At 40.2% G+C, this 25,367-nt stretch overlaps 1 protein-coding gene across 1 annotated transcript; it reads right to left on the minus strand.

Moving 5' to 3' along the window:
- Nucleotides 1-807: 807 nt before the first annotated feature.
- On the minus strand, nt 808-25,367 carry dhrs3b (dehydrogenase/reductase (SDR family) member 3b). The gene is made up of 6 exons (XM_036559436.1): nt 24,652-25,367; nt 9,755-9,898; nt 8,013-8,132; nt 5,588-5,826; nt 4,236-4,361; nt 808-1,307 (listed from the first exon to the last, which is right to left on the minus strand). The coding sequence occupies exons 1-6, from the start codon at nt 24,844-24,846 to the stop codon at nt 1,223-1,225; spliced, it is 909 nt and encodes a 302-aa protein (XP_036415329.1). The 5' UTR covers nt 24,847-25,367; the 3' UTR covers nt 808-1,222.

A 25,367-nucleotide genomic window follows, 5' to 3' on the forward strand; every position in this document is an offset into this window, starting at 1 on the left:
CTGACTGCATGTTTTTGGACTGTGGGAGGAAACCGGAGTACCCGGAGGAAACCCACGCAGACACGGGGAGAACAGGCAAACTCCACACAGAAACAACCCTGGTTACCCAGCCGGGAATCGAACCCAGGACACTGTTGCTGTGAGGCGACAGCGCTACCCACTGTGCCACCGTGCTGCCGCGACAATATATACTATAGAAATAATAGTCTCACAAAAACGTTTTAAGTGTTATTCTTGTTCTTTTTTCACCTTTTTGCATAATCTGAAACTCCAAGTTCCCATTACACTGTCTTTAAATTTTAACTGACCAACAGAAATGGCACAAAACTACTTGGGAAAAAATCTGTTTAGATTAACTTTCACTACAAGTTAAGTATTTTTTCTTCTCCTGTAAAGTTACACTTTTAAAGACACAAGTTCTTTAGTTCTGACAGTGATGGTATCTAAGCGGTTACATGTAATATGAATGTTCTAAGCTCTAATCTTAACCTCAGTAACCACAAAGAAATGACTATTTAGGCTGATAAGATTGAAACACGTAGCTTTTGTAAAAAGCGTTTTTCAACGTCAGGATCATTTTGCTGCTCCTGACTTTGTAGGTCTCCTGTTTCTCTCTGGTCAGAATAGGTTTCTCTTGAAAATTTATGAAAACAAACACTCATGCACAGACTCTGAGCTCATGGCTGGAAGGATCTGCAGTTGTGTCACGTTTGTTGAGAGATGTCCACCCAATCTGGCAACATCGCAAACTCAATATGAATCAAGAACATCTTCGCCCATTTTTTCACTCACCCAAAACTACCAAGCTTTCTTGAAACTGCATTTTATTCAAATGTTGAATTTACAGTGACATTAGTTTGTTAAAGAAAAACACAGGCTGTTCAAAGAAAAGGTTAAGTACGAATCCAGTACAGTGGTGACTGTGACGCTGCTTTGTTTTCTGGCCAGTCTGTGCACAGCGTAGGTGAACGGTTAGAAGTTCGTTCATGAAAAACACACATGGGTCAAAGCTGACCAGAGGCCAGTCCAGCAGTCTGGACAACATTTGTGGCAATGTTCCACATCAGTCCTTTGTTTTTCCTCCTTTCAGTGTCTCTGGAAAAGGACGACTGGCTCACTGTTTCGTGAACTCTCCATCGTCACCAGTCGTGTCCGGCACGTAGAGGTGTAATACACTCCATCTTCATCGTTAGACGGAACTTCCTGCATGCAGGCGTGGTTCTTATGTCCGTCCCTTGAAGGTGTTCATGCACGTGTAGGTTCCTGAGAACTTGTGGATTTCCTCTAGAGCACTCTGAGGTAAGATGCTGTTTAAAGGGAGGAACATAGAACGTAAGAACATTAATGAATGGAAAAGGACACTTTAAAGACACAATTCGGCAAAAAAATACACAATTTACACATTTTTCCTTTTACCACAAATGCAGTCAATGAGTAAAGACATGTCTGATGTCTGAAGCTTCATTAGGTTTGCACTGAAGCTACAAGACTAATGTAGCTAACCAGTGATGGAAGCTTGTGTGCCAACAATTAGTTAAGCAATAGAACCCGAGAGGGAGTGTGTTATCGCGAAATAACATCACGGCTGTGATTTGGTCGCCGTAGATCATCTCAGCCACGATGTTATTGGCGATAACACACTCCTCGAGTGTTCTATTGCTTTTATACAACAGTTAAATAAATAAAGTAATAAATTAATAAACTGGGCCGTGAACGCGGCGTTTAATATGTTTTAATGTTCGCAGTTCCTTCACCAAATTATAGTTCCTTAACGAGCAGCTTGTTGCTGCGTCAGAGTAACGAGCTCCGCCCACTCGCTGCACAGCCGGCAGTTCGTCCTCCAGCTCCTTACACTAAATTCCCAAACTGTCATCACCACTGAGCAGCTTTTCCGTCGGCAGCTGTGACAGAAGAACAGCTAAACAACATGGAATCAGCCAGAAATGAACCCATTACCATTTGCCAAACGTGTAGTCTGATCTTCAGAGTCTGACCAAATCAGACTGAGCCATAAAACTGCCACAATATCATGTTCAGCTCAGTTTTGTCAGTTTTTGCCAGATCAGTATTAATGTTGTTTTGTTCCAGCCAGTCTGTAAAGCATCTTACAGCCCATTTAGTTTGGCGAATGGTGTTGGGTTCATTTCCGGCTGATTCCAGGTTGTTTAGCTGTTCTTCTGTCACAGCTGCCGACTGAAAAGCTGCTCAGTGGTGACGACAGTTTGGGAATTTAGTGTCGTCTCATCTTCAGAGTCTGACCAAATCAGCTGTCGGTCAAATGTGATCTTAAAAATGTCCATTTTCTGTTTTTGCACAAAGTAAGAGGTAAAAACGTTCAAATGGCTTGAGCGTCTCCTACAGATGACAAAGTCATTGCTTAGCAACGGCGTCTCAGCGGAGTGATACAGTGTTTGTGAAAAAACTATTTCACCATAACAGCACGGTTAGAATGCTTCTCAACCAATCAGCTTGCATGGCCAGAACTAACTGTTGTATAACATAAATCACGCAGAAGTATATATATATATATGTTCAACAGAATCTTGACACCCTTCTAATTAGCTACTTTAAAGTGCACTCAGTGCTGAGACAGGTGTCCAACTGCACACACGCTGCATAGAAAGGCACTGCCAATAGAATGTGATGCTCTAGCAGCCACACATGGGATTATGGTCTAAAGCTGTGTAGGTGGGGTATGTGGGGGTATAAAGCTCTCAGGCCCAGGCACACCTTTTGAGGGGCTGGAGGGCAGAGGCTCCAAGGAAAAAGGGGCAAAATGAACATGAATTGAACCCAATTTAATTTACATTCTCATTTTGCAGTCACTCTAATCAAGACAGACAGTGTAAACATGATTCAGAGAAAACTAAATCTAAGTTTTTCCAAAGGCAGCCAAAAGCATTAACCTTACCATTAATGTGGGAATCTGAACCCCAGTCACCAGCATGCAGAGCTGCTGTTCAGTTATAGTATTTAGTTATAATTCTATTTAAGAGCTTCATAGAGACTCATATAAATATAAATCCCTGTGTTTTTTTTGACAATAATAAATACTTGGCGTAGCGAGTTATTAACACCCCTCACTGCTGACATTATGTTCGGCTGTTATATGTTATAATAACCATATTATGGAATGTGATGCTTTCTTAAGGAGATTATCAGCGTTTTACTGGTAGGATTTCCAGCGCTGTGGCGGTCAGATCAGAGAAACTAAAGAGAACCACAGGGGGCGGTACTGAACCACAGGGGGCGCCCGAAAGCAATGAATTTTGGAGAACCCAATGTGATACACAAGCTGTATTGCCACAGTCGGGCTGAGCCTCATCTCACTGAAACAGATCTTAAAGATTGGCTGAGAAAATATCAAATACAGCTGTTCTACACACTAAAAGTCTTGTGCAGTCTGGGGGCAAAGGGGCAGTGCCTCAATGCCCCCCCGGGCGCACATGTCTGAAAGCCCCCCAGTATTAAATAGTATTAAAAAAGTATTATTAGTTTTAAAAAAAGAAATGCTAATGTGTGACACGGATAAAAACAGTACCAACAATCTTACAGTCTAAATTTTGTCTGTCCTTTTATTCAAAATACGACTGACTGACAACATTTTGGGGTGAGGGGAAAATATGAACTGTGTTTTCCTGAATTACAGCTTTAAATATGATACAATACAATATAATTGTATTATTATTATTATTATTATTATTATTTAGCAGTTTTATATTTTTCTACTGAAATATAAGCTGATTTTTCTTTGACTTATTTTGACTTATATATTATTTTGACCTATTTTGACTTTTTGATGGACTATTTTGTATCCTAAAGCATTAAATCATACAGGAATTCCTCAAACGTAAGTGAACTGACAATAAATGAATCTTTTTAGGCCAAAGCCAAAGATGCTGATTTCTGCAGTTTTATGTTTCATGTCTGAAAGCCCCCCAGTATTAATAGGATTAGTATTAAAAATAGTATTAAAAAAGTATTATTAGTATTAAAAAAAGAAATGCTAATAGAGGAGGTATCTATTAATGTTTGGACATAAAGAGTGTGTTGCATGGATAAAAACAGTACCAACAATCTTACAGTCTAAATTTTGTCTGTCCTTTTATCCAAAATATGGCTCACTGACTACATTTTGAGGTGAGGGGAAAATATGAACTGTGTTTTCCTGAATTACTGCTTTAAATATACTACACTGTATTTTCATACAGCTAGTTTTTGCCTAAAGACCATACCTTTTCAGGATAACCAGTGCATGCATGGTCCATGGAAGGTAGACGAAGGCTGTGTTGGTCCGGACTGCATCCACTGTCCTTTGTGCAACCACTTCTGGCTTGAGGGGTGGGAAGAGTTTGGGGAACCTGGGGAACATCAATCAAATTATGAGTTAAATGTTTTCATGACAGTGTTGTGCTACGGCCTGTTGAACTGATGTATTATTATTATTGTAATTTTTGTTACTATATATTTATGCTACTGTCATTACTCTCATAAACCTTATGTTAATTTGCATGTGTATATACATGTTATACTTGAATATGGGTCATTCTACAGAAACGTCCATTTCTGTGTCCCTAGCATTTACAGATATATTATGCTTGAAAAAAATGTTAGGGTTACAATTCATTTATATTAAGTTATAGAGAATAAGATAATAAGTTATTTCAACAGTTACACCTTCTTGAGTCGTCAATTTAGCAATATCGGTTTTTAAATCAATCATATAGAATTCCAAGCACCACAGAAGAGCTCGTCCCCACAGTCATGTGTAAAGGCTGAGGCCATATTTTGAGGTAAAAAACACATTTTTCTGCTATTTTAACTGCAATAATCTATACATGACTATGGAATATATGATTTAAATGACATAAAGAAAACAAATGCAACAAGTAAATATTATAAAATATATAATGAAAGTTGTCCCCAGGAGTCGTGTCACTGGTGTTACCGCATAACAAAAAAATCTCTTATTTTGAAATAAAAGTCACACTGATGACATCACTCGACTTCCTTTTACCTGTTTTCTGAGGATCTATGAAGAAAAGCACATGGTGAGTCCACTGTGTCTTTCAGTTATCAGAGATTTACTCATATAGCTCATGATTTCATGAAGCTTTTAGCTGAAGTCACTGGTGTGACCGACTTTATTCTGAGGTAATTGTGAAAAATTAGAATACAAATGGATTAAATTACATATTTTAGTGGATATTCCATCACTGACAACATGTGGTTTGATGCTCTGTAGCAGTCTGTAAAATGCATTGTTCATTAAAATGTCTCTGGTGTTTCCTTTATTATGTGGAACACCAATGAGGATCAGTAACACCAGTGACTCTTATGTAGAGATAATGTGGGAGTTTCTGTGAATAGCTTGTACTTAATAGCTGTCCTGACTGGAAAGAAAATAAATACAGTCTCTGGCTGTTGCACAATACTGTATATTCTTTTAAATATTCATACTCAGGGAATTGCTAACTGCTTACTTAATTTAATGTATAAGACGACAATAATGTTATTCATTCGTGAGCAGACATTTAAAACAACTGCAGAATAAACACGTCCAGAAGAGCATGAGACGGCAGCTCACCTCACTCTCATGCCCTGGAACATCTCTGTGTTGGTATGAAAGGGGAGCACGGTGGTGCAGCCCACGCCAGGGCAGTCCAACAGGCCGAGGGTCAGACTCTCCATGAAGGCCAGCGATGAAGCCTTGGAGGTGCAGTAGTCTATGGCTCCAGGTATAGGCGACAGAGAGAGGATGGAGTTCACACAGACAACATGGCCCTTCTGCAGCTCCAGCATGCGAGGCAAGAATGCTTTTGTAGTCTGTGAGGAGAAAAAAACATGGAAAAGGTGAACAAACTGGATCTCCTCAAGGTGTCTGGAACGCAGACGGGGGAAAAATCATTAAGTGGAGAAACGCTGCAGCCGCAGACGAGGTTTCTGTTTCTCATACAGACGCCCACGATTCTCTCAGCTCTCAGATAAGGCTGTGTGATCTCAAGTCGAGCTAGAAAAGTGCAGATGCCACAGGATTTGAGGTCTAGATAATCACTGTGGTGCTCTAAGTGCTCTGACAGTACGTCTGTAATTTGGAATTTCCCTGACTTGCTCAGCAAATGACACCAGTGCCAGTGGCAGACCAATATTGCTCTTCTGCTTTCTTTTTCTCTCGCCTCACTTTCTCATCTGTTTCTCTGCACTTACTAGGAGAGTTTATTATGATTATTATTTAGCAGCTTTTAAATATTTCTACTGAAATATAAGCTGATTTTTCTTTTATTTTGACTTATTATGTACCCTAAAGCATTAAATCATACATGAACTCCTCAAATATAAATGAACTGACAATAAATAATCTTTTTAGGCCAAAGCCAAAGGTGCTGATTTCTGCAGTTATGTTTTTTTTTTTATAACACTTTTCTGAATCCTGTCATTGCATTCATTCAAATCTGAGATTTTTATCCAGTTTGTCACATAAATTACTTTTTGAACACATTAGCTGTGATTTATCATTATTATGATTTGAACTGTGCTCTGAGTGAAATCACACATTCGTTCAGTAAACAAGGCATCCGACAAGAAAGGAAGCTTCATACATCTTATATACAGGGATAGAAAACATGGTAGCACACAGAAAGCTCTGGTTTTACAGTCTGAAACTGATAAAATGATTTTACCAATGGCCACATGACAACACCATGACTTTTTTGGCAGCAGATTTAAAGGAACAGTGTTTTTTTTTAGATTTGGCTCATTGGGTTCATGTGGTTAACTCCAAAACAGTCTACCACAATGTCACGTTAAGTTTGATGTGTGATTTTTTAGCCTGTTTTCCACTGAATCATGTAAATCAGGGTGGCCCAAACTTTTTGTTTTAGGAGAAGGAGAGCAAACTGTGATGTTTGTGGTTCAAAGAAGACCAAAATGACTAAACAGTTTACTAGCAACTCGTTAGCTTTTCGTTTATGTGGAGTCACTGTATTCTTTAGATGCTCCAATGGTTACTTTTTAAATTATTTGAAAAGATATTTTTCACAGGGGTCGTCTCTAAATCTCCTCTTCTCCATGTATGACCACCTGTTACACTCCTTTAGCTCGTAACTTCTGTATGGCTGTCAATGCCAATTGTACAGTCTAAAGCAGGGGTCTTTAATTAAAATTCAATAAGGTCCAGTTAGAGAAAATGTCCTCAAGCAAAGGTCCGGAACATCATAATGTCTTAAACTTGCATTATGATTCAGTGCCATGTACTGTATATACTGAATACTGAATTAGCCTAGAAGTTATATCAACGTCTTATACAGTGAACAACTGAATGTCAAATCATATAAAGTACAATTCAGTCATATTTCAACAACATTTATTGTCAGTTTTCTCTTTTTAGAGCACGTCATGTGAAATAACTTCCCTCTGACTCACTTTCTTCTCCGACTGCTGTTTCTCACCTCGTCCCCCATTCGAGTCTCAGTGCTCATCATAATGCACAGATCTGATTGGCTGAGTAGCATCATGTGTGACATTTACAACGCATGCGATTGGTCTGTGAGTCTCCCAGGCCGCTAAAGCCGTACTGTAAAGACTAGAAAAGCTACGCCGATTAAAATAGGACCACCCCATCGAAATTAAAAAATTCTCCAGGTCCGCATAGGACAGCGTCTGGGTCCGGACTCGGACCACAGTCCACCTATTAGTGACCTCTGGTCTAAAGGGTTATTTTTAAAAGAAAAATAAGAAGCTTAAAAATAAGAAGTTGTACAAAAATAAGTGTTCTCTCATTGGCGGACGCAGCGGGAGGTTACGCCGAACTAAACATCTTTGTGGCCCACTGTTGGCCAAATAAATACTAATACTGGTGTAAATACTAATTCTTTCAGCCACATTTGTGTATTCAGCATATTCTTAACTCAAAATTGTGCCAAAACAATCAAACTGAATCAAATCATGATGAAATGTGAGATTTCATGCTTTACTGAATCGTTTCCTAAAGAATCGATTTGCTGTGCTCTTACCCAGAACTGTCCCATTGTATTTATGTGCTGTGACTTCAAGAGGGCGTCATCGTCGCTGTCCATCAAACTCTTCCCATGCACCACTGCTGCATTGTTGACCAGGATGGTGACATCCCCAACCTGCCAAGATGATTAAAAAAAAGAGACGGACCACCTGTAAGACCTTTGTGTCCCCACAAAAGGGTTATCCACTTACTTTTATGGCTGCGCTCTCAATGTCACAGCCATCCTGCAGCTCTTATCTTATCCAGACATTTCAAGAGAGGACTAATCTTTATTCGAGCAGCGCAAGTCAACAAGTCAAGATACCAAGCTAGTATAGCCAACTTGAGCACTGACGTTATTAGAGATAGGTATGAAAATGAAACCTCCTGTTAAAGTGATACTTTGGAAAAATAGCACAACTTCCCTCTTACCTCAAATAAAGTCCATAAGCAAAGATATGTTTTTAGAGCCAGTAGTAGCAGCCATCTTGAATTATGTCACTTTTTCTTGTTTTTATCCTTTTAACATTGTCATAAGCCACAAATAAACCATGTCAGAAAGTTTATTTGTGATTACCTTAACAAGTTGATGTGGTTTGGGGCAAGCCTGCAATGATTTAACCATGAACTATTTCACCATGCTAACTGTTGCTGTATAAGTTTCTATTACTCGTTAGCTACATTAGCCTCATAACTCCAGTGTAAAACTAAAGAAGCAAATTTCAGGCACCAAACTTGTCTTGGCTGAACAACTTCATTCGGGATAAGAGGGAATTCTGGTTAAACTTTAAGGAGTTTGTGTACACTGTATTGGAACCCTGCTACATAACACTGTCATAACCATGCCATTAGCATGTCATATATAAGTAAGCTGGTGCAATATAACATATATCTGTATGATGGCAGTTTTGTCTGTTGTGCATTATTTGCGTGTATGTTTTGATGTTTCACCGCAGGCCGAGGGGTTTGCCACCGCATTGACTGATGTAGCAGCCAAGAGTGGCTTTCCCACATGCCTCAGAGGCTTTCTGGGGCTCTACATCGCAGCCACGTCGCTACCTGGACCGACCGCTTGAGCAATGCTACATCGCAGCTATGTGGCAACCTGGACTGACAGCTTGAGCAACGCTACACTGCAGCTATGTGGCTAAAGGGACTTGCCACTTAAACAGCCCTACATAGAAGCTACATGGCTGCCTGGGACTGCCACTTAAGCTATGCTTCATCACAGCTACGTGGCTGCCAGGGTGAGCGCTTATGCCATGCTATAATGCAGCTAGGCCACTTGAGTGATGCCACACTGCTGCTGTGAGGCTGCCTGGACCGGCCGCTCGAGCAATGCTACACTGCAGCTACATGGCTGCCTGGGATGGACACTTAAGCAACACCAGACGGCAGCGAAGCGGCTGCCTTGGTCCAGCCACTTGAATGATTTACACCACTGCAACAAGGCTACCGGTAGCGGCCTCTTGAGTGACACTATACTACTACCATGAGGCTGCCTGGACAGGCCGCTTAAGTGACGCTACAATGCAGCTACAAGGCTGCTTGGGCTGGCCGCTACCCCCCCACTGCTAAGGACTTCTTACCAGGCTAAAAGGCCTCCTGAGCCAGCTGCCTGTGTGGCGGTACACCATAGTTACACAGCCCGCTGACAGAGAGGGACCTTCCCTCCCTGGTGGTTGAGGACTCTTTTCTGGCCAGCTAGGCGACTCTATGAGCTCTGTGTGTGTTGTGGGGTTTTTTTTTTGGACATACCTTTTCTCTGACCACCTTGGCTTGTTTGTATACTTCTTCTCTGTTGGCCACATCACATACGAAGTAGTGGCACTCGGTTCCCATGAGGTTTATCTCCTCACATGCCTCCTTTAGGCACTTCTCAGTGCGGCCCCAGAGGATCAGCTGATAGGAGACAGGAATCATAGGTCAAACACTAACGTCAGTGAGAGATACGGGATGAAGCATGCCTTGATTAGCAAAGAAGAGTAGTAGGAAATAATTTGTTACTCAGTGAGAGAAAAGTGCAGCCAAGCTAAAGCTAAACTATTATACATCATATAAAAACAATGTCTGAGTTTGGAAAAAGAACTGCAGTTCTAGCAAACAACATGAGCAGGTTTACACCGCACAGCAATGAAAGCGATGGTATGAGTCTGAACTTGCAGTACAACCATGTGTCCTTGTTACACCTGTTTGTAATTTCCACCGAACTGCTTGGAAAACCCACTATTGGGGAAATGATGAGAAGTCTGTCATTCTGATTAAATTTCGAAAGCCAAAGTTAAAAATTCAGCTTCATAATTCTTCACAGAATTTTTGAGACCACCCAGTTCACCTTTTTATGTCTAAAATGAGTAAAATACCTGTTTTGTAGAACATTAAACACAAAAATCATATGCTATCTAATGAGAAACTGTCATGCACAACTCACTACATGTCAAAATATGGAAATTTAAATCGTGTAATGCGTTTTTTATAATATCTGTTTTGTATGCATGTGAAATGTTAAACTGTTATTACAGATCGAATGTAGATTGTATGTAATGTAACTGATCTAATGTTAGCATGATGATATGCTGGTGTTTTCCAACTGCCTCGTTTCAGTTATCTACAGTACCACAGCTCAGAAGTGTAGCATTTCAAACTGGAAAGTCAATGTTGTAGCATCCAATGTGGATAATGTACGTGTTACGACAAAAACTGAATCGCGGCTACAAATTCTCATTAGGTCAAACTAGAATGAGATTCGAGATTTTTGTCCCGTTTTTGTCACGTTCTGTAAAGCTGTCCATCTTAGGACAGTTGCTAAGACCTAACACATTTGTGGGCAGAGCACGGACAGGTCAATTACAGTCATGTTTAAAGTAAGAGTTTTGCAAAAAATTCTAATTTACACAATTTTCCACTTATTTCTGATGCAGTCGATCAGCCAAGACATGTTTGGTGTCCAAATTTTGGTTTAGTGCTGGAGCTACGATGCTACAATTGCTAACAAACACTGGAAGACAATAGTCACCAAATTATTTCCATAAATACATCAGCACAATTTCTCTCAGCCTGCTTAAACTGCATTTTAAAATAAGTTTAGCAGAAATTCAGGATTACGCAGTTATTTATACAAATCCAAAATGAGGCAGTCGTGGGCTGGAGGTTAGGGAACCAACCCTGTGACCAGAAGGTCGCCGGGTCGATTCCCTGACAGTACATGACTGAAGAGCCCTTGAGCAAGGCACCTAACCCCCAACTGCTCCCTGGGTGCTGTGGATAGGGCTGCCCACCACTCCGGGCAAGTGTGCTCACTGCCCCCTAGTGTGTGTGTTCACTAGTGTGTATGTGGTATTTTACTGCATGGATGGGTTCAAATGCGGAGGTGAAATTTCCGTTTTGTGGGACTAATAAGGGTCACTTAATAATAATAATAACCAGCCTGCACAACCTTAAAGAAAACCTAAAAACGGTTTGAAAGAAATTTTGAAAATGCATTTACAGAAAATGTTTGGCCGACTACTGACTTCTGTTTATTAGCGACGTTAGCCTCGTAGCTCCAGTGTAAAACTACAGAAGCAAAATCTGGACACCAAACATGTCCTGACTTAAGACAATAGTCATCACACTGTTTCCATAAATACATCCCCAACATTTCTCTCAACCCACTCAAACTCTTTTTTGCTGAATGACAACATCTGGTGTATTTTCACCAAACCCTTCCTTTAAGGCTCAGATGCCACGGCATATCTGGACGTTCACGTACAAACGATCAGAGCATCGACTCCTGTTTAATTCTGATGCTACTAATAATGCAAGGCTAGTTTTCTTTATTCTGTCTCTCCTTAGATACACTAAAAAAGGACAAATACACAGTGCTAATATCTAGAACATGCCCTCTTTCTTGGTGATCTGGAATGTGAGGAAAAGAATAGTGCCTTTCACTTTTTTTGTGGGCCACACATACTTTAGTGAGGGATTAAGAGAGATGAGTGAGTGAGCGGATTGGCCGGGGCAGCAACACAGGGGGTAGTGATTGGGCAATTAGATCTGTCAGTCTGTGGGGTCAGAGAAAGGTAATGAAATAAGGGGTGATGCTGCCTTGTCTTCGCCTTTCTCTCTCCCTCTCCCTCTCTCTCTCTCTCTCTCTCTCTCTCTCTCTCACGCACATACATTCTTGGTGTGATTACACGGCCTGATGAGCATATGGGTCCGACCATTTTCTGCTCCAGGAGCTTGAAAACACAGTTTAAATGTGTGTTCGCGAGTGAGAGAGTGTGATAGAGAAAGATGAGGTGGCTAAAATTGTAGACAGTGCATAACGTAACCAATCAGCAATCGAATAATTGGTCATTTCTGATTACATGCTCACATACTTCAAGTCGTACTTTAATAATTACATGTTTACAACTAACATAATGGAGTCAGTAGTTATATTAGATTTGCTCATTACTAGCACTGTACTCTATATAGCGTTTCTGCATTTTAATTTCATTTATGCGTGTTTTTTAATCTGAATGTAGTTTCATGTTGCCTTTTCATTGATGTAAGTGGGTTATCAAATGACTGAAACAATGGTACAGTAATATATATTATCGAATAAAGATATCCAGCTAAAGAAGCCTTTAACAAAAGCTTCTCCCACTCACACAGTCCGGCTATGTAAGCCAAGTTGATTTCATAGTGCATTGCTGAAATAACCCCATTCACACACTGCCTTGTGAATGCAACACATTTCTTTAGCAGTGGTGTGCCACTAGTGTCTATAATGGGTCCAATTATGTTGTTCTCATGGACATTTGTTCCTATTATGTGTGACACTTCCTTATCGCAGTGCAATTCATCTCATTCTAACTTCAGTCCAGTCCTGTTTAGGCTATAAACTGTCATAGGTTCTCCATAAAAAGAGGTTTTTCTTTGCTTTAAAACTTCCATTCATTTCTATTATCACTACACATAAAGTGCTATTTGGGGTAAGAAAACATTCAAGCCATTTACACATCCAATAAACCTCAGCGCTGAACTTTGACTAAACTAAATGTTTGCCATTTCAATCTACTAAATCCATTCAATGGAGATTGTTTATCCCAGCCCAGCAGGACTGGCAGAATCATGCCTTGCAGCGTTTGCTTTACGGATGAGAGGCAGGTTAGAGAAACGGTTTGCGTCAGCTCCCGGGCCTCCACGTGATTGGATTGCACTGGATAAATCTGCACCAGGCATGTTTGCATGTGTGTGCTCCATTTGCATGGCTATTGAGGCAATTACTGGAAAGGTCTAGATTGATCTTATAACGGGATTTCACAACAAACTTGATATTTTCTTTAGAGAATGGACCTCACGAGGTGGCCTCCGACACAATCCCTTCTGTGTGATTAATCTGACAGTCTTATCAGGCAGGTTTTTAAAGCAAGTAACGGCTGACTGCGCCACATTAGCATACAGTAGGGCAATGTAAGAAGCAGCAGGCCGTGACTAATCCTATCATATAGGGACACCACTCACCACTGTACTGGTCACAGTTTGGAAGAGGGATTTTATACTGAAACAATAACAATGACTATGTTACAGTGGCCTTAGAAGTCACAGGTATTATTATTATTAATTATGTTTCACTTATAGCTCATTGAAAGTAAAATATTTTACATTTTTTGTCACTTTTTGATATCAAAACACACCAAAAATTGTAAGAATGCATTTCAGAATGTAAATCAAGTGTAAGTGTAGTTAATTAGTTCATACAATTAAACCTAAATGCAATAAAATATCAAAATGGCAATAATAACTTTACACTTTAAGGGTTAACATAGTCTCTTTATTGTAAAGCCATATTTCTGGGTCACCAATGGTGCCGTTCCTGCCAGACCTGACTGAGGTTTGTCATGTGTACAGTAAGTTATAATGCTTTAAGATGACACTTTATTTAAAATAACTGGTTGGAAATTTGCCAAGTAAAACTGATGCACACTTCAAAGGACCCAAATTCTATGCTTTTTGTATGATGTTTTTTGGAGGCCTATTTATGGCATTATTTATTTAACAAAAACAGTGACAATTTATTTTTACATGATCATTTTTCAAACTTCCTATATCCCTAAGATTTAAACAGAATGTTTTTGTTGCTCTGCCTTTAAGTCTGATATGTAAAGGATCTCTGTTCTGATTGGCCGCCCTGTATTGTGTCTCCTTCAGCAAGCAATCTGGGATAAAACATTCTGGTGACACTTTATTCTGAGTGTCCTTTTAAAATAAACCAAACACTTAAGGGACTCTCAGTGACGTCAAAAACACACGGCTAGGATTAGGTTTTGGGTTGAGGTTAAGGTTAGGGTTAGGATTAGGGCCAGGGTGAGGGTTAGGATTAGGTTTTGGGTTGAGGTTAAGGTTAGGGTTAGGATTAGGGCCAGGGTGAGGGTTAGGATTAGGTTTTGGGCTGAGGTTAGGGTTAGGGTTAGGGTTAGGATTAGGGCCAGGGTGAAGGTTAGGATTAGGTTTTGGGTTGAGGTTAAGATTAGGATTAGTTTTAGGACCAGGATTAGGATTAGGTTTTGGGTTGAGGTTAAGGTTAGGATTAGGATTAGGGCCAGGATGGGTGTTAGGTTTTGGGTTGAGGTTAAGGTTAGGGTTAGGATTAGGGCCAGGGTGAGGGTTAGGATTAGGTTTTGGGCTGAGGTTAGGGTTAGGGTTAGGGTTAGGATTAGGGCCAGGGTGAAGGTTAGGATTAGGTTTTGGGTTGAGGTTAAGATTAGGATTAGTTTTAGGACCAGGATTAGGATTAGGTTTTGGGTTGAGGTTAAGGTTAGGATTAGGATTAGGGCCAGGATGGGTGTTAGGTTTTGGGTTGAGGTTAAGGTTAGGGTTAGGATTAGGGCCAGGGTGAGGGTTAGGATTAGGTTTTGGGCTGAGGTTAGGGTTAGGGTTAGGGTTAGGATTAGGGCCAGGGTGAAGGTTAGGATTAGGTTTTGGGTTGAGGTTAAGATTAGGATTAGTTTTAGGACCAGGATTAGGATTAGGTTTTGGGTTGAGGTTAAGGTTAGGATTAGGATTAGGGCCAGGATGGGTGTTAGGTTTTGGGTTGAGGTTAAGGTTAGGGTTAGGATTAGGGCCAGGGTGAGGGTTAGGATTAGGTTTTGGGCTGAGGTTAGGGTTAGGGTTAGGGTTAGGATTAGGGCCAGGGTGAAGGTTAGGATTAGGTTTTGGGTTGAGGTTAAGATTAGGATTAGTTTTAGGGCCAGGATTAGGATTAGGTTTTGGGTTGAGGTTAAGGTTAGGATTAGGATTAAGCCCAGAGTGAGGGTTAGGTGTTGGGTAAGGTTGGTAAGGTTAGTTTTTGCATAACGGAAGTAACATATTAACAACACAACTACTTAATATAAGTAATGTATCAACAGAACATCTACAAGATATTTACTTCAATGTATTCAGACGCTTCACTACAGCTACTTCACTGATATGTTGCTGATATGTTATTGATACTCTGTTAAGAGTTTATTAATCATCTACAAAGGACCACTCCAAATAAAGTGTTCCCAACATCTGCATGGGGCCTGTCAGGGCTGAACTGCTGTAGTCTGAAAGGGTGGACAAGTATAAATGAGTCAGGTTGTGATGTCAGAAACAGGGCATTCAGAATGGGCTGTTTTTCCATGTACAGATTGAGGGGTGAATGGGAGATTTTTACACTTTAAACAATGTCGACATTCTGCACCAAACTCCTTCATTTAACACTGTTTTTCTATGACATGGGCTCTTCAAATTCTTTTACTCATCTCTCTAACTGTGAGAAACTAAGCCTGATGGTCTTATGAATAAGACAACTCCAAATAACTTTGCGTTTATATCTTCAAGAAAGACTTAAACTCTTGAAAAGCTCTGGTGGTTTGTTATTGGTCAGTTCAGTACGTTTTTACTGTTTGGCCTTTTTTTTTAAAAAGCAGTCACAATTCTTTATTACATTACCATTTTTTAACCTCTCTGTATCAATTTAATTAATTACAATTTAACGGTGCCAGTAATTAGCAAAGTACTCAATTATTAATGTATTTGGCAGGGACAGACTTAGAAGTGTGAAAAGAAGGAGTTCACTGCTTTTTATGTTTTTGTGGCAGTGTATGTTTGTGTGTGTGTGTGTGTGTGTGTGTGTGTGTGTGTCTGTGTGTGAGGGGCACTGGGAGTTCAGGAGGCAGTCGCCTGCCGTTGTCTAATTAGTGTGGAGACAGCGGGGTCAGCCACAGGGCACTGCCCAGCTGGGAGCTGTATACACCCTGTGGCCCTCCCCCAACACACACACACACAGAGTAAGAGTGCAATTTACATAAGGCTCACTTCCTTAACACCTAACTACCAGCTTCAGCGTCGGCACCTTAGAGCTGTCATTCAGCCTGGGGCAACGATAACGGGCCTATATTAACAGAACCTGACCCTCCAGGTTTCTTACGCATAAGTAATACTTGATTTTCACTGTTACTTTTCAGTTATATTAGAAATATACATACATTGTGATGTTCGCGAAGAGTCTCACTTGACATGAAAAGCAGGTTTGGCCTAAATTATGATTCGATATTCTCCTTTTCCAACTACTGTCGAAAGCACATACTGTAAACAGTGATGAACAAGGAAAATCTTTGTTTGAAACCAGAAATCAGAAGACACAAATTGAAAATTAAAAATAAACAGTTTACATAAATCTAATTGCATCGATAATTAGACTTAGATACATCAACAATTACATAAAATCAATTACATCAATCTACTGCTACTCAGTTTGAATGTATCTGCGAGTGGTTCAACAGCATTTTTAACTGTCTTTCATTTTCATTACCATTAAAATAATATGCAAAGTATTTGATTTTGATATTTGGTTTATTAAATGTTTTTTAATGTAAATTCTGGGCCATTTTTCTCTGTTGGCCCGAAAACCAAAAGTACTGTTTTTTGACAATTTTCGGCCAAACATATTCAGCGCATCCCTAATTGTAAATCTTTTGACCCAAAACAGCTAAACGATCTGATTGCTAAAGTGACCAGTGTTAAGTTGTTTTTATTTTTGGAATTTGTGTTAGGAAAATGGCTAAATCTGGACAACCTTCTCTTTAATATGTAGCGTTATTGCAAAGTGACAAAGAAAGCATGAACAAAAACATTTAGAAAAAAATCCCCAAACTTTCTACACTCCAATATTTTTAATGCTCAAATATTTGTATGTTAAATATTGTACAGCTAAAACACTGGCAGCCCTGCATTGATGACGTCCTAAAAATGTCTGTTGAAATACTCCGGTGCTTTCCAAGCTAATCTATTACATCTGTTACTTGTGGGCAATTAACATGGACAATCACTTTGACATTCGCTGTACTTGAAAAAGAACAGTAATCCCGTCGGCTCAAACATGTTTCAAATACAAGCCAATGGTTCGATGCTGAAGCACTGGAAGCTGAAGATGCAGCCGATAGAGATTAGGTTGAAAAATGCTGGAGTTTTCCTTTACGAGCAGCTACAAAGCATACAGACCTGCACCTGGAGCCAATGGGTGGTACTTTAGAGTCTCCTCTCCTTTCTGAAAGCACATTTATGGTCCATTTATGGTCAGCCTCTTTAGAATTTCTTAAGAATAGGCTGATTGTGAAGCTAACAAGTGCAGGTGTTGCTCCTAAAGCCTTCACACCTTGACAATGAACAGCGATGGGGTGCTGAGAGCCACACTGGCTTCCTTTGTCGAATTGCAGCAAAGAGTGACGTCCACAAGTCGCTACTGAATGTGTCTTTGGGAAAACGTAAAAACACGTAAAAAGGCAGACTCACTGTGGTCTCATACTAATTGAACCCCTTAAACGATCAATAGTTGCCTTCACTGTTTCGTTCCTCGCTCTCACAGCTATGTAACGTACAGATTCATTTTATAGGAGGTACTAAAAAAGTGAACTGCAAACAAATGATAACTAAAGTCATCTTAAATCTAAAAATATATACAATATTTATCATTATCAGATTGCTGTTAGAATATTATTATAACATAATTCAATCTATATATAGATAATACATGTTTTTAAGTAATTTTTGTAGTAAACTTTCAATAAATAATACTTGGAAATTGACTTTATATCACTTTTTTAAATAAAAGTGTGTAGGTTCATTGTTAAAGTTTCAAAACTTATCACCCTATAAAATGAGTAGCTTGTGGTAGTTACTGAATTATAAACTCTTAGTATATGGGGTTAATTGACATTTACAGCAAATCCAGCAACGTGTTTACTCAGTACCAAAGTCCATGTTTGGTCTTCTGGTAACACTGATAGACAAACCTTGTTTTTACTCATAACAGAACAAAATTCACTAGAAGCTTTTGTCACTGTGGTCACTGAGGCATCATAGGTTGCGAACTAAGCATTCTGTCACTTCCTTTCCATCTTTGCTCCTCTGAAAAATCCATGATGAAGGAATAAACAGACTCAGCTTTTGCATGAAACAGTGTTTACAACTGCAGATACCCTTATACACTTCGCATCACAGGGATCTTGATAGCGCAAAGCAGACAAAACAGTTTATAATGACAACATTCTGCAGCAATGACTTCAGTAACTGCTTATTTTTTAAGCGTCCGTAGGTGGACACTTCAGTTTAATCCATAAACTACACATAATACTGAATAATGAGCCTGAAGGTTAATAACTGAATAATAAGCCTGGGGTTTGAAGGGGAATTCCAACACATTCAACATAATTAAATGGTCTTTAAAAGAGTCATAGGGAGTGGTTTGATGTAGAGCGCTCCGTTCTAGGGAAACTAACCCAGTCCAAATGGTTCACATTGGTGGTGATAGGAACCAGACGTCCAAAGAGTTTAATGCCTTTAAAAGCTACCTCTCAGAAAGTTAATACACTGTCTGATGTCTGGCGCACTAGTTTTGAGAGATTGAAGATTGAAACTCCATATTCTGCCATTATCAAAATTACATTGGTCATTTTGTATAGTAAATAAAAATGGCTATCTGCATTGTAAACATTCTGAGCCCTGGTTCCCATCACCAACACAAAGTCTGCACATTTCTGTAATGCATTATTTCATATCATATCAGACATACCACATTAAACCACTGTGAACGACTAAATTTACCTCTCAGAGATACAATTAAATGCGGAAATCCTGAAAAATTGGTGGAATTCATATGTACAGAACATGGACAACAATGGCTCAGGATAAAGCTGCCTCTGAGATGTATAATACTATCACCACCCCTGGTCAAACTGCACGTTTTTTATTTTTTTTTAAGTGAAAATACGTTAATACATCCTCTACAGGGAGCAAACTTTGGCCAATTTTAGTGCACAATCTCAATTTAACATTGTGGAAAATATAGAACATATGATATAAAATGTTCCACAGTGTCACAGGCCTCATTTTATGTTTTAGTTTTTTCCCAATATGTTAAATTCAGCAAATAACTGTGCATTAAAGTGTGCAGAAATGTTACTTACTTTTAATTAGAAAAGCAACAAAACATGTCACATTTGACTGGGGGTGCCCAAACTTTTGCACATGAAACAATTGAAAATAAACTGGAAAGCAGATGCTGCATTATTTCAAACTGACAACTGCACAACAAAAAGAAAGCACATCAAAACAGACTGCATGGATTTTCCCAAGGGGAAGTGGAAGGGAAGTGAGCAGGTATGAGTAAGTGAATTGGAAGCAGCTTTGTCTATTTCCAGTATAAGAGCAATGCTGCACGTTTATGATGGGTGAGGCTGCCACATTTCTTCCCTGCTCTTGACTTTTAACAAGGAGCCACTGAATGTCGGTTTGTTTCCAGACCCTGCATGCCAAGCATCACACCTTACAGGCACTACGACTACAACACGTACGACTACAGGCAAAGAAAAACATTCATACATTTCTCAACCACATAATAGAATGAGCCAGATATGGAGCATGTTAAAGGAACAGTCCATTGCTTTTCAATCTAGTTCCTATCTGCTACATCTGTGCCATGAGGTCAATTACTACAGACAACAATTTCAGCATGTTTCCTTGCACTTGGTAAAACAAAAGAAGAGCTGGTTATCTGAAATACACTCATAATGGAAGTCAATAGGCCGATGGTGAAACACCTTCCTATTGACTTCTACTGTGAGTGTGTTCTGAGTCAATGTTTTTTCCGTTCTTTTCTAATTACAGGGAAATTACTGTTTGTGCTAATCGACCGTATGATACAGAAGCAGTAGACTGAAAAAAAGCTGGAATTTTCCTTTAACAGAGAAAACATCATCTGCAGCAAGTATGGAATCTGTGTCTATTACATTAAGTAATTTGGCCAGTGTCTCAGCTCTTGGCAGCAAACGCCCACTTGGATTAGTGTCCTGCATTTGAGCTACCACAGTAATTAGAGCTGGGTTGCACTGCAGGGCTGTAATATTTGCAGTGCAGTGTATTTTTATGTACCAAAATCAGTCTATTTCCCATCGCTTCTTTAAACAGGCTGTTTCGTTACTGTTCCTGGATATATGTAAACAATCTCTGTTCTGATTTGCTGCCCTGTATTGTAAGCAGTCCGGGTAGAAACACTCCTTATCACTTCAATGTCAATGGACGGGCCTAAACCACTGTAGGCTCAGTAGATAAATATACACCGATCAGGCATAACATTCTGACCATCTGTTTCTCTGCATACTTTGTTAGCCCCTTTTACCTGTTCTTCAGTGGTCAGGACCCCCATGGACCCTCACAGAGCAGGTACTATTTGTGTGGTGGATCATTCTCAGCCCTGCAGTAAGACTGATGTGGTGGTGGTGTGTTAGTGTGTGTTGTGCCGGTACGAGTGGATCAGACACAGCAGTGCTGCTGGAGTTTTTAAACACTGTGTCCACTCACTGTCCACTCTATTAGACACTCCTACCTTGTCAGTCCACCTTGTAGATGTAAAGTCAGAGACGATAGCTCATCTGCTGCTGCACAGTTTGTGTTGGTCATCCTCTAGTCCTTCATCAGTGGACACAGGACGCTGGTGGCTGGATATTTTTGGTTGGTGGACTATTCTCAGTCCAGCAGTGACACTGAGGTGTTTAAAAACTCCAGCAGCACTGCTGTGTCTGATCCACTCGCACCAGCACAACACACACAAACACACCACCACCACGTCAGTGTTACTGCAGTGCTGAGAATGACCCACCACCCAAATAGTACCTGCTCTGTGAGGGTCCATGGGGGTCCTGACCACTGAAGAACAGGGTAAAAGGGGGCTAACAAAGTATCAGAGAAGAACAGATGGACTACAGTCTGTAACTGTAGAACTACAAAGTGCACCTATATAGAAAGTGGAGCTGATAAAATGGACAATGAGTGTAGAAACAAGGAGGTGGTCAGAATGTTATGGCTGATGGGGGATGTAAATGCACTGGTTTTGATGACATCACAAATTTAACATGGGCTGATTTTGCAGCTTAGTGTCCAAACTGATCAGTGACTGTATGGACCGACAAGACGAGTGAATGGTACAGTCCGACAAAACAATGTTTACATATTAAGACAAGAAAGGTGGAACTAACTGAAGGGCGATTGTCTCGCACCAGACAAACAAAGTCCTCCTTTTAGGTACGACGTTGTTTGTCGGATGTGAGAGAATCACACTGCAATTAACGCCACTGAGGTCAGTCTTTCACACGGTGAGCGTCAGTTACTTTGCAGTTGTTCCACCTCTCAAACTACTATGACAGAATAGAGGCTACATTCACATTACAAGCCTCATTGCTCAAATCCGATTTTTTACTCAAATCCAAGTTTACAGGTTTTAACTTCTGTTCAGCGCTGCTGCCACAGTAACACTGAATTTAAAAAAGCATGTGGATTCCAATCTGAGCATCACCTTAAGGTCGCATGGCCACGAATCGGACACGTATCCGATCTAGGACCACAATTGAAAGGCTACATTCACATTACCAGGTTGAAGTGGCACAAATCAGATTTTTTGCCCTAATGTGACTCAGATCTGATGTTTTCAGGGCTGTGTGAACAAAAATCTGATCTTTTCAAATCTGACCTGAGTCACTTTCATATGTGGCCCTAGATCAGATACGTATCCGATTCGTGGTCATGTGACCTTAATGTGACGCTCAGATCAGAATTCATGTGCTTTTTCTCCACTGCGCCATCATTCAGCGTTACCATGGCAGCAGAGCCGAACAGAAGTTAAAGCCTGTAAACGGTGGAAAAGCAGCTCATCTCACCTTTTTCTCCTTCGTCTCGCTCTAATAATGAAGCTGAGAGCTGATCAGAGTTAATGATCTTCTCAGCGAAGCTCGTTCTGCTCGTTAGTTTGTGCTGATGATGCTCGTGATTCATTCACGTGACGTTACTGAGTAGGATGAGCTCATGAGGGTCATTTCAGGACGCCGGTTCGTCACATTAATGACAGATTAGAATCACTTACCCAAACGAGTGTGAACCATCGTGTCAGGAGATTGGATTTGAGGAAAAAATCAGATTTTAGCAACGAGGCTTGTAATGTGAACATAGCTAAAGTGGCTCAGGTCAGATTTGAAAAGATCAGATTTGCATGTCCACACAGCCCTGAAAACATCAGATCTGAGTCACATGAGGGCAGAAAATCAGATTTGTGCCACTTTAACCTGGTAATGTGAACGTAGCCCAAATGTCTGCTAGCTTGTGTCTGAATAGTTTAAAACCATAAATAACCAGATAGATTCTTCAACTTTCACTCAGGAGAAAAGAAATCAGCCTTTAAACTTAAAGAAATAATGACTTGACTTTTATATGTCATTTATCAATTTCAACCAATATGAATATTTTTACCGTGATAACATTTTTGGCCATATTGCCCAGCCCTAGTTTACACCTAATCATGTTACTGACCTGTTGCCAATTAACCTAATTAGCTGTGAGACATTCCACTACGTGTTGTTTAGCATTTCACAATGTACCAGTCTTTTGTTGACCCTGTCCCAACTGTTTTGAAACATGTTGCTGGCATCAGATTCAAAATAGGCATCTATTTTTCCCAAAGTTCAGTTTCAACATATGTTATACTATTTACAATCAAACAGAGGGTTTAAATAATCTGCACATCTTTGAATTCTGTTTTTATTTACATTTTTCACAGCATCCTAACTTTTTTGGAAATGGGGTGGTAAAAAAATTGAGGAAAATTTCCATGATATGGGCCCTTTAAGGAATGGCTGCTTCCTTAAGGTCTGCTCACTGGTTGACTCAGACTGATGCACAGCTCCAGCCAGACAAACTAAACAAGCACTTTCTCGTTAAGTTTCACAAGTGGTGATGCTCTATGCATAAACGAATCAGATTAGGGAATAATATTCAGATTCAGATTTAGATTATTCAGATTAATGAATAAAATACACCACAATTCTCTTCATCTGCAAAAGATGGCCTGGTTCAAACCATGTCAACTGAACAATCAAAACTGAGGAATAACTATGAAAAACGAAGAACTATGAAAATTAAACCGTTCAGACGTCTGGCTCCCATCACTACTGCTGAGAACAATTCTCACTCAGTACGTTTCTACAGAACGGAGCATTTCACATTAAATCACTCTGAATGACTCTGTTTACATCTAAATTATGCAGAAATAAAAAACAGGTGGAATTACCCTTGTCCTACTTCATAAACTCTTAAAGGAGAATTCCACCAATTTTTCAAAATTTCTGAGTAATTCAGTCCTTGAGATGTAAACAGAGCTATTCAGAGTGGTTTGGGGTGAAATGGTTCACTGTAGCCAAACGTACAGACTCAGATTTCTTTATAGTGGTGATAGGAAGCAGAAGTTGTGATTGTCTGCAATGCAAATATAGCCATTTTATTTACTATTTAATACCACTAGTGAACCCACACTTTTACTCTTCACAGTTTAATATGTAATGTTGACGATAGTAAAATAGTCTAACATCTGAAAATAAAACGTTTTCTGGGTACTATTTTGCCTTAATGGAGTAAAATGCATCCAAACCTTTATCGCATTTACATAATAAAGCACTGTGGCAGACATCAGGCATCATGCATTAAACTGTTTCATGGAATATCTTTCCATAAGGGAGCTTTTAGAGGTGGACGTCTGGTTCCTATCACCACCACCATGAACAAGTTTCTCCACAACAGAGCATTTCTCACCAAACCACTCTGAATGAACTGTGTGTCGAATTTTTGAAAAATCGGTGAAGTTCCCCTTTCTGTTTTAGTGAACATGCAGAAAGGCATGAGCAGAATCACATTCACAAATATATTGTGCAATAACAGGTTATGCAGTCCAACCGGCTTTGCCATCTATCAGAATTTCAATGCAGACCAACAAAACTAACGAATGTAGTGAATATGGCTCTTCATAATGGTGCAACAGGATCTCCAATGCACCGTCTGTAATTAACATGTAATAAACATGACTATTCATAGTGAAAAAGAGTAATATCTAAGTTATAAAGGTCTTGTTTAAGCGGACCTACTTCTACAAACAAATTAGCCTTTTTTAAAGTGAACCAGCAAGTTTTAACCCTAAAGCCAGCTGATTTCAGCAGCTGGCTTTAAATCAAACCAGATTTTTTAAGGTATTTTACCACCAACAACGTGGAAAAGTCAACAGGTAGCTGCAAAAAGAAATGACATTGTGGCATAAACGCGTTTTCAAGGTATTTTTTTTAACTTACCTTCTTGGCTCCACACTTGGCGAACTCCTTAGCCAGGTGACGACCGATGCCCCGTCCACCCCCGGTGATCAGCACCACGTCCCCGCTCAGGTCTCTCCTTCTGCCGGGCAGCAGGAGCCGCACGCCCGCCCTCAGCGTGTGGTAGAGGATCTGGATGGGCAAAAGCAGCACGCAGCCCACCGCCCTCACATCCATTTCAGTCGGTGACAGGACTCGATTGAAGCTCCTGTTCACTCAAAGTCACCGTCTTTTTTTGTGCTCGTGTTGTTCGGGAGTGAGCCGAGGCTTCAGCGCTCTCTCATTCGTGTTGACACTCAAGCACTTGTGTGTTGTTGTTGTTGTTGTTGTCGTTTTTCTCCAGCCGTTAGCGACCGCTGATCTCGTAGCATCTTATTTTCGACCCTTTAGTTGCTAAAAGGCTGGATAAAATCGCTCAAATGTCGAAAGGAGCGAAAAGGCAGGAGTGTTTGAACCCTGTCAGCCGCGCTGAGGACTCGCGGCGACAAGTGTGTGAGGTGTAATGCAGGCTAAAGCTACGGCTACTCACCTCAGCCCTGACTGACACTGTCTGCGGCTCTGAGGGGAGTTTTAAAGTGGCCATTAATCCTGACTGACAGCTTTTTCTCCACCGAGTGTTTAGTGAGGGGTTGTTTTCGACTGCCCTCTGTGTCCCCTCCCCACACACACACACACACACACACACACACACACACACA

The sequence above is a fragment of the Colossoma macropomum genome, unplaced genomic scaffold (assembly GCF_904425465.1).
Source record: "Colossoma macropomum unplaced genomic scaffold, Colossoma_macropomum, whole genome shotgun sequence".
NCBI classification, from domain to species: domain Eukaryota; kingdom Metazoa; phylum Chordata; class Actinopteri; order Characiformes; family Serrasalmidae; genus Colossoma; species Colossoma macropomum.